The sequence below is a fragment of the Lutra lutra genome, chromosome 8 (genome assembly GCF_902655055.1).
Source record: "Lutra lutra chromosome 8, mLutLut1.2, whole genome shotgun sequence".
Classification (NCBI taxonomy): domain Eukaryota; kingdom Metazoa; phylum Chordata; class Mammalia; order Carnivora; family Mustelidae; genus Lutra; species Lutra lutra.
The window spans coordinates 58,647,418-58,656,467 of record NC_062285.1 but is presented as its reverse complement, the minus strand read 5'-3'; the positions used below and the strand labels follow the sequence as shown (position 1 = coordinate 58,656,467).

The 9,050-nt window shown below is 58.2% G+C and overlaps 1 protein-coding gene across 7 annotated transcripts in view; it reads right to left on the bottom strand.

Annotated features, from left to right (window-relative positions):
• Positions 1 to 53: 53 nt before the first annotated feature.
• The window catches only part of FMNL3 (formin like 3), a 53,932-nt gene continuing 44,935 nt past the window's right edge, over positions 54 to 9,050 (bottom strand). For 4 of the 7 annotated variants that reach the window (XM_047740282.1, XM_047740285.1, XM_047740287.1 and 1 more), the window contains 16 exons: positions 8,842 to 8,991; positions 8,360 to 8,461; positions 6,848 to 7,127; positions 6,327 to 6,395; positions 6,118 to 6,242; positions 5,716 to 5,918; positions 4,720 to 4,954; positions 4,525 to 4,593; positions 4,343 to 4,423; positions 4,122 to 4,251; positions 3,395 to 3,555; positions 2,787 to 2,888; positions 2,360 to 2,452; positions 1,961 to 2,084; positions 1,713 to 1,829; positions 54 to 993 (listed from right to left, as the gene is read on the bottom strand). In XM_047740282.1, the coding sequence (XP_047596238.1) occupies positions 1,738 to 1,829; positions 1,961 to 2,084; positions 2,360 to 2,452; positions 2,787 to 2,888; positions 3,395 to 3,555; positions 4,122 to 4,251; positions 4,343 to 4,423; positions 4,525 to 4,593; positions 4,720 to 4,954; positions 5,716 to 5,918; positions 6,118 to 6,242; positions 6,327 to 6,395; positions 6,848 to 7,127; positions 8,360 to 8,461; positions 8,842 to 8,991 (2,016 nt within the window). In that variant the 3' untranslated portion in view covers positions 54 to 993; positions 1,713 to 1,737. The remainder of the gene's footprint in view (positions 994 to 1,712; positions 1,830 to 1,960; positions 2,085 to 2,359; positions 2,453 to 2,786; positions 2,889 to 3,394; positions 3,556 to 4,121; positions 4,252 to 4,342; positions 4,424 to 4,524; positions 4,594 to 4,719; positions 4,955 to 5,715; positions 5,919 to 6,117; positions 6,243 to 6,326; positions 6,396 to 6,847; positions 7,128 to 8,359; positions 8,462 to 8,841; positions 8,992 to 9,050) is intronic. The other 3 variants (XM_047740283.1, XM_047740286.1, XM_047740284.1) reach the window with 2 other exon arrangements.

Sequence of the window (9,050 nt, the reverse complement as noted above, 5' to 3'; positions counted from 1 at the left end):
ACCCTAGGCACCCTGCCTCCACTCCCCCCGCAAAGAGGAGACAAAGTCAGGCCTGGTGCTTCAAGCCTTTGTTGGGAGAAGGAAGGTCTGGGATTTATGTACATGAGAGAAGGGAGGTGGTACATGTACAGAAAGAAGTAGGTCCCTGTATTCCCCTGCGGGGGCTGGAACAAACTTGCAAGAGACTGAGAAAACAGCTAAGACCGCTGTGCCCCCGTCCCCTGCCAAAATACCCTAGTTGTGGAAAGGGGGCGAGGGTGCTGATGGTGCGCCCTTTCTCTAGCGGTCCCAGGAGAATCTCTACCCTTCTGCCCACGCAACAAGGACAGAGTCAGCCTAGAGTGGAAGGGGCTAAGGGCAGTAAGCATGGTATCTCTCCTTTACCCTTATCACCAGGGCCCAGCTGGGTGGGGACCAGGCTTAGGTGGGCCTTGCTCCTGGTAAAAGATGATCTGAGGCTTTTAGGATCCTGGGGCCCCCCGAGTCTGGATATTTCCAGACCACAGCTGACCAAGAGCCTGCAAAAAGGAAGGGGAAAAAAAAAAAGAAGGGGTATCTGCTTTTCCTTCTTGTTCCTCTGACCTAGTGACAAAAGGGGCTGTGGGCCCCTATACAGGCTAAAGCTAGAAATGCTTTTTCTCAGCTCCAGGCTGACCCTTGGTGACCTTTCAGTTGGGAAATGAAGCTGAAGACCCTGGGGCCGAAGTGCAGTCCTGGAGGCATCAGGGAAGTGCCAGGCCCCAGGAGACCCAGGGCCCCCAGTGGTGTCAGGCACATGCAGCTTTGAGAGCTGGGGTGGACGCTGGGCAGAGAGCAGCACAGCCCTGCACTGCGCCCTCGGCCAGTTCCAGGGCCCCAGGTCCACAGGTTGGAGAGCTGAAGTGCTTCTGCCTTCAGGGGGTTCTTAGTGGGGGCCTGGAGCCCGCGGGGGGCCGCTGGGCGGTGCGGCACTCCTGGCTTGGTGGCGAACGACAATGGGCTGGTGGTGAAGGCCTGTGGGGAAGACAGAGGCCTATGAACAGGCAAGGAGGCTGGGCCAGGCCCACCCTCTGTCAGAACATACCCATGAGGAGCAGCCCCACGGGCAGGGCCAAAGAAGAGCCAGTCATGAGGCTGAGGAAGGAGAAGCCTTAAGAGAGGCCAGAGGGAATGGTCAGGGAGCCTGCTGGGGCTCTGCATCTTCCAAGGACCAGGTCGGGGTGACTAGAGGCCGCTGGGCAGCGGCAGAGACAAAGTAGACTTGGCGATAGCCAGAAGCTGAGGAGAGCCCCCAGGAGGACTGAGTATCAGGAAACCGGTCAAGGGACATCAATTGCCCCTGGGCAACAGCTACTGCCAGCGTTCTTTATGGCAGGGGCAGGGGGTTGGCACAAGTCACAAAAGATACCCAGGCCTGAGAATGGAGGGAGCCTCGGCCTCAGCAAGGAGAGGTGGTTGTCCAGGTCCTGCCCGCTGTGGAAGCTCCCTACCCCTCGGGGCTTAGTAGAAGCCAGGACAGCATTAGTGGGAGACACCACTTCCCCAAAGGCACATGCAAGGGGACAAGCCATGCTTCTCAGAGCACTGGGCATGCAAATGGAGAAGTATGTGCCCCCATCACCGTGAGGCTGCCAGAGGATGGTTCCAAGTCATGCAGGGGAGGAGGTGCCTGCGGGCCCAGGAGGAACCCGGGGAGGTGGGCATGCAGAGAGGGCAGCTGTGGTGCCCGGTACCTGTCAAGAGCCCCAGCCTTGGGGGTTAACAGTTTGACTCATCATGGTGGGCTGCATCGCAGAAGAAGCGTGAGCCCCGCTTGGCAGTACGGGCCGTGAAAGGGACACTCTTCAACACTGTGGCCCAGGAAAGAGACACAGCGGTCAGGCCTCGTGGGGATGGAGTGGGAGGAGGGCCCAAAGGGGTGAGGTTGGAGTTGGGGAGCCAGGCCCAGTGGCCAAGCCTGAGGGAGGGACGAGGGCCCCACCTGTAATGATGTCCTCAATGGTACCATCCTTCCCCTCGTAAACAGGCCGATGCTCCTTGGCCTGGCGCCTCCTCAGCTCTGCGATTAGCTCCTGCTGTTGCCACTTGTTCCGCTGAGATGGGGTCTAGGGCCAAGCATTGAAGGGGAGGGGAGTCATCCCTACCTACCATGGCTGGTTCCTGCCCCAAGATGCGGTCTGAGGATGCCCTTGGTTGTACACAGCAGCCCATCCCCGATCACTGCCCGGGAACCCCTTCCCAAAGCCCCTCTCCCCATCGCTTCGGACTCCAGTCTCAGGCCCTTTGGGTGGTCTCTGGGCTCCAGTTTTCCATCTCTCTAGTTCTCCCTCCATCCCCTCCTAATCCTCTCCTCCAGGCCCCAGCTCTTGGTCCCACCCACCTTGGCATCCAGTTTCTTGGCTTCCTGAGCCAGCTGCTTCTCCCGCATTACCTCCTCCTGCTTCTTTCTAGCTTCGTTCTCTTGTTCTGCTTCCTAAGAACCGTGGGGGGGTGGGGGGGTGAGGCTCACACAGGCTGTGAGGGGCGGGGCTGCCACCGAGGGTGGAGAATGGGTGGCAGTGGGACCAGCAACCCCAGGTGGCCACCCTCTGGAGGGGCACTTCCTGCCCCAAACAATGACAGGAAGGGCCTGGGCCCCCACCCTGCCCACCAGTTCACAGCTGAGAGGCCTGTGGCCAGCTTCCATTGCTCCCTCCCAGGACTCCAAGGAGGAGACAGAAAAGGCCCAGACTTGGAGCCCAGTCCTCCCTCCCCCTACCAGTTTTCTCTCAGCTAGATTCCTTTGTAAAAGCCTCTATTCCGCTCACCTTGTAAGAACGAATGAATCGGACGAACACTGGGAAGAATACAGAAGGGGGTGTGGTCTTGGGACTCTCGCCGAAGTAGCGCACAACCGCATTATAGGCCTCCTGGGGAAGGGGTGGACAGAAGGGGGTTGGTCGGGCAGAGGAGGACAAGCCTGGCTCTCCAGCAGGGACAGGAAGCCCACAGAATACAGTGCTTGGGGCCAAAGGAGGAAAACCAGCAGCCCCCAGCCCCTGTGGGAGGGAAAAGAACCTGAGGCTCCCCAAGGTCCATTAAGTATGTCCCCAGACGTGGCTGCTGGCCACCCTCAAATCCCCTCTCCCCCACATGCAGCCGGTCAACCACATGAGAAATGTTCTTTGGTCCAGGGGCACCTGGGTGGCACAGACCGTCACATTCAGAGCGTGATCTCAGGGTCTACTTAAGACTCTCTCCCCCTCTCCCTCTGCCCCTCCTCCCTGCATGCACTCGCCCCCTCTGTCTGTCTCAAATAAATAAATCTTTAAAAAAAAAAAAAGTTGTTCTTTGTTCCAAGAAGCAGAACAAAGCCCATCTGGAGGGGCACAGGGCCTTGGCCCCGGCTGTTCGCCTGCCTCCACCCTTCTCCCACCTCGGCCGTCTTGGCGTCACGCTGGAGCTTGTCCAGTTTGCCTTCGTTAGTGCTGAGGAAGTTCCGAAGGACGCTGTTGTCGTGGATGCCGCATTCCCGCCGAATCAGCTCCATGCCCCGGCCCAGCTCCTTCACATCTAGCAGCACGTTCTCCAGGGACACTGTGGTCACCAGAGCCTGGGCTGAGGCCTGCTTGGCGGCAGCCTCAGGTTCTCATGCTCCTGCTTCCTGAGCCACCCGGTGGCCACCAAGAACCATAGACCCAGCTAACGGGGCTTGCACAGAGGTAAGGGAAAGGAATGGAGGCTGTGAGCTCATGACCCCCGAGGGCAAGGTAGCACAAGAAGGCAAGCCAGAGAGGCTGCTGGTCTCCAAAACGGAGCTGCCTCAGGCCTGGGGCAGAAATATCAGCTGCCTTAAGTCTGTGGGGACCTTATGGTTTTTCTGAGCCCTTCACACATCACAGAGAAACAGTGTGTCCAGGGCCAGCCCGGGGGAGTTAGGAGCAGAGAGCTGCTTCTGTCCCTCTGCCTGGGCCATGCGGGGGCCTGCAGGAAGACTCCCTCTGGGGTGGCCCCTACCCATGGCCCCAGCAGAAAGCTCAGGGGTCAGAAAGGAGACAACGAAAGCCAGAACCGAAGGGACCCAAGTGTTCCCTCTCCTGAGCTTCCTGGGATTGTCCTGGGCTAGACACGCAGGCAGGGTGGCCGGGCCAGGCTCCCCTCACCTGCTGCGGCCTTCTCCACGAAGTGTAGCTCATGCCAGAAGTTGGCCAGGTCTGGATACTTCTCTTTCACCGTCAAGGCGATGAAATGCAGCAGTGTCATCTTTCTGTCAGTGGACTTGGTGTCCAGCAGCTGGGAGAGGGGGGTGGGGGTGGTGAGAGAGAGCGCCAAACGCCACAGCTCCTCAGGCTTCCTGGCCCCAGAGTTGCCCCCACCATCTTACCAGATCCAGGCTCTGGAGCTTGAAGCCGTACACAGCACCTCGCTTGCTGCTGTTCATATAGTTCCCCAGGGCAAGTATGATCTGTCCAAGAGATGTAGGGGAGGAGGTCAGGCCAGGCCCTGCAGGCTCCTCCCTCCACCCAGGCCGACGGGCACGTGCGGGTGTTCGCAACCCCTCCCCACCTCCAACATCTGCTTCAGCTTCTGAGAGGACTTGACAGAGGCAGAGGCGGCAATGATGGCGTTGAGTTGCTGGAAGGCGAGATGAAGAGTCCCGTCAGCCCAGGCCGCGATGGGGCCAAGTCAGCCTGACAGGGCGGATGGGGAGGGGACTCGCGAGTGGGGTTGGGGTCTGGGGGACCTGGATGGAGGCTGTACCGGTGTGAGCATCTGCAGGTTGTCCTGGAAGTTGCCCAGGAAGGCCATGCCAGCCATCCGCTGCGTCAGCCGCTCCACCTTGCTGAAGAGCAGCATGAAGCGGTCCTCGGCCGCCAGCTCGTCCAGCGGCTGCCGCTCCCGCTCATACTGCCGCAGCAGCTTCACTTCGGCCTCCGTGGGCAGGAAGCGCATCAGGCACTCCACGAAGTCCACGGGCAGCGTCTGGAGGTCAAATCTGTGTCGGAGGAAGGAGCCACCTCAGGTCTTGCGTCTGCCCGGTATCCAACACCCTTTTATTCTCTGGGCCCTGGAAGGCCTGAGGGTGGGTTCTGTGAGCAGGACACAGCCAGAGGCTGAGCGCCCATTGCTTTACTATCAGAGCATGACTAACCATCCTAGGGGAACATTCCATGGCCTATTTAAACACCCTTCAGTGTCTCCCCTCTACCCTTAGGGAGAAATCTTTACACCTGAGCATGGCTTATGAGGCTCAGCCTGCAAGACTTCTGCCCACCTGGGTCTACCCTGTCTCTCCTACTCTCCTCCTACACTAAAGTCATAGTCGATTTCCAGTCCCTAGGGCATCATGTTCTCCCTCCAGGCACTGAAATGGACTTCATCTACTTCCTCAGGTCAGGTCACAGGTGAGACTTCACCTCCTCCGGGAAGCCTTCCCTGATCACCAGGCTCAGCTACCTGGCCTGCTCTGTTCCCCCAAAGCTGCCTATACCTCCACCACCTGGGTGGTTATCACCCGGTGCTACTGGACTATTCCCCAGAGACTGGCAGCAACTTGAATAAAGGTCTGGGCTGAATCTCCAGCACCTCTCTATGTGCCTGGCACACAGCATAGATGCATTGAGTTCTGGCCAAACCAGGGGATGACTGAAGGGTGTGAGATGTTGATGCCCTGGAATCCAGGGAAGGCCAGGATCCTGGGTGGAGAACTGGGTTGCCAGCTGACTGGGACCAGGATGGGGTCAGCGGGAGCCTCACGTGTGGATGGCCCTGCAGATCTCCTCTGCTGAGCGGCCAGCCTTGCGAAGGGTGATGGCCAGGTTCTTGGCACGATTGGCTTCCAATAGGGTCACCTTGCTGGCAGCCTTTTGCGCTGTCTTGTTCTTAGAGCAGATTAGGTCAAGAGCGGGGCCCTGGGCTTTCGTCTTGAACAGTTCTTCAAATTTGTCCAGGTCTAGGTCCTGGCAGGGGGTGACGAGAAGGGAAAATGCAGTGGGCTATCTGACTAGAAGACCCCCTGGACAGTGCACCCGATGTCTGCTCAGCTCTGGTGCACAGATGCCTGAGTCTGATGGCATTTCTAAGGCCAGAAGATCTGGCTAAAAGCATGATCTGGTCCCAGCCCACAACCCCACCACTAAGGGCTCCAGGCCTTGCTACCTCCAAGATCTTCTCATCGTCAAGTTCACTAAAGACAGTGCCGCTGATCTGGTTGGGTTTCAATGCTGTCCAGTTGAAGACAGGCAACCGGAACTTGGTCTTGATGGGTTTCTTGATGCGAATGGCTAATTGGGAAGGAAGATCAGTGAGGGCTGAGGACACTCTCCCTCCATCCCACTAGCCCTGCCCAGAGCTCAGGGGGCACTCACCTGACAGGCCTACTGTCAACACCACAGAGGGAGAAGCGCCAGGGAGAGGTGGGGCTGGGGGACACTTATCTAGGGGAAAAGAAATGCCACCGTGACCCAGGGCCTAAAAGACTCTTCAGAGATCCCTTCCCTGATGCCACCCCACATGTCTGCAAAGTCTCCATGGGAAAGAGAATGTGTGAATCCCTGCCCCTGTGGCTCCCAGGGGTCCTAACTCTGGTAGGGCAGGTCTCGCTGGCCTCTGGCCCACTATTTCCTGCTCTGGTCTGAGCCCTCTCCGTGGCCATCCTCAGAAGAATCAGGAACGGCTCCTTTACGATCCTTACAATAGACCACGTCTACCCTTAGATACCCCTTCCCCAGTAACCTGAGACTCTTGCCCTCCCTCAACGCTTTCCCACCCAACTTCACATCCTTCTACCCATGTCCCTGGCTTCTCCCTAAGGGAGGCACCGCCACCTGGGGTTTCAGTGTGGCCCTGAGATGGGGCTGCCCCTTGGGGCTCCCACAGTCTTCCTCACCTGGTAATGGGGGTGGTGGTGGGGGGAGGGGAGGAGCTGGCGGTGGAGGCAGCGGCAGGGCCTCCTCGGGTGGTGGGGCTGGAGCCAGGAGGTCCAGGTCAGAGGGCAGCAGGCCCTCACCCAGCTCTGCAGGGCCTATCCGGGCCAGAGCCTCGCTGCCCACTGACTCCAGGCCCCGTGCCCCAGGCTCCAAGTGGCATCGGCGCTGGAAGGCCTCCTCCTTCTCTTTAATGAGCCGCCGCAGCGTGTGTACCTGGTGGCTCGTGTTCTCGTAAGTCTCCTAGTGGGAGACAGTGGGGAAAGGGTACGTGGAAGGCACAGCCAGAGTTGCCCCTGAGAGTGGCCCCTCCAGGTTTCTCCACTGGGGTCTCTGGGAAGGTACCCAGAGGCAGAGAGCAGCAGGAACCCAGGTGGGGGCCAGGGAGCCTGGACTGCACAGAACAAGAGGTGAGCTACAGAGCCGCTGGCCCAGAGGGTACCCTCCAGGGTGCTTCCTCTCAGACCCGGCCTTAGTTAGGACCTGGTTCCTCAAGGCCAGGGCCAGAAGCTGCTACTGGGCACACCTCCCGGGCCTGACTCCAGCCACCCACACCGCCCTCAGCCCTCTGGGCCTCCACTGTTCCCACTGCATTTGACCTTGTGTAATCACTCCTGGGCAGCCCCCTATGGACAATACCCTGCCTTCGCCATCTCTGTATCCTCCATACTCCCTAGAACAGCACTCCGGACTCTCAGGGTCCTGACGGATGTGTATCAAGCCCCTGGCCTCCCAACTCAGGATACCTGGTGGATAGACTCAGAGCTACTCAACCTGCCCATTACACAGGGGAGGGAAAAGCAGTAAGAGGGGCTGGTGGGAGGAGGCCTGGATACCAGAGGTGCCTGCGGGTACCCCCTTGCTCCTACCCTCCTCTGTGAGCATCCGGCCCACTCTGGACTCAGGTTCCTTTGCCAACTAAAAAATGGGGTGAAGTCATCCCCCCACCCTCCTCTGAGTACCTCAAGTATGAACCAAGATCTGGATTTTCAAAGACTTGACATGACTCAAGACAAAAAAGCCAAATAAAAAACTATGATTTTCAGATACGTTTCTTATAATAGGATGGAGCTGACTGTATGAAAGAACAAAGAGGAGGCATCTGGGTGGTTCAGTGGGTTAAAGCCTCTGCCTTCGGCTCAGGTCATGATCCCAGGGTCCTGGGATTGAGCCCCGCATCGGGCTCTCTGCTCAGCTGGGAGCCTGCTTCTCCCCCTTTCTCTGCCTACTTGTGATCTGTCAAATAAATAAAATCTTCAAAAAGAAAAGAAAAGAAAAGAAAAAGCAAAGAGATAAAAAATAAATTGATAAGGGAAATATTGGGGAAAAAAAAGGAAGAAGGAAAGGAAGAAAGGGAGAGAGAAAGAAAGGAAGAAAGGAAAAAAGAAAAGAAAAGAAAAGCCAAGCCAAGCCAGGTCCCCACACCCTGGTGCCCAGCACCAGTCAGGGCCTCCCTTCCCCAGATTACTTGGTACCTTGATGCTCTCTAGTTCCTTCTCCCGCTGCAACAGCTGCTTCTCTAGCTCTGCCACACGCATCATGTTCTCATTCTCCAGGTCCAGAAGCTTCTCCGTGAGCTGCAGGATGGGAAGAACAGGTCTGGCGCTGGCCCTAAAGCCTGGGTGCTTTGCACAGCCGGAGCCTCCGTCAGGACCTGGGCCCAACCCCCGCATGCGGGGCTCCCAAGGCCGAGGGGCCCGGTGGCTTCCCTGCATCACTCCCATGGGCCCAGGGTCTGAGACTCTGTGAAACAGACCACATCTGACTCTCTCAAGCCTGAGGCCACCTCACGCCCAGTCCTAGAGGTCAGTGTGTGTCCTAACCTATGAATTATCCCGGGCCTCAGCCAGAGTGTGTCAGGTTCTGAGGCTTCCCTGGGCCTCAGTATGGAACTGAGACGGCCTCGTCCTCTTCCCACCCTCAGTGGTAGTTCTGGCAGCAAAAGAGGACTACTTACATGGGACACATGTTCCTCCAGCTCCTCCACCTTCTCCAGGGCCACGTTCTTGGTCTCCGCGTCCTCCAGCAAGCCTCCCACATCAAACACATTGTCTAGGTACGCCTGGATCTGCACCTGCAGCTTCTCGCTCTCTGTGTGCCTCGACTTCTGGGAAGAGCAGACACGGTAGTAGCTGGGGGAGCCTTCCGACAGAGGCGTGGCCCTCA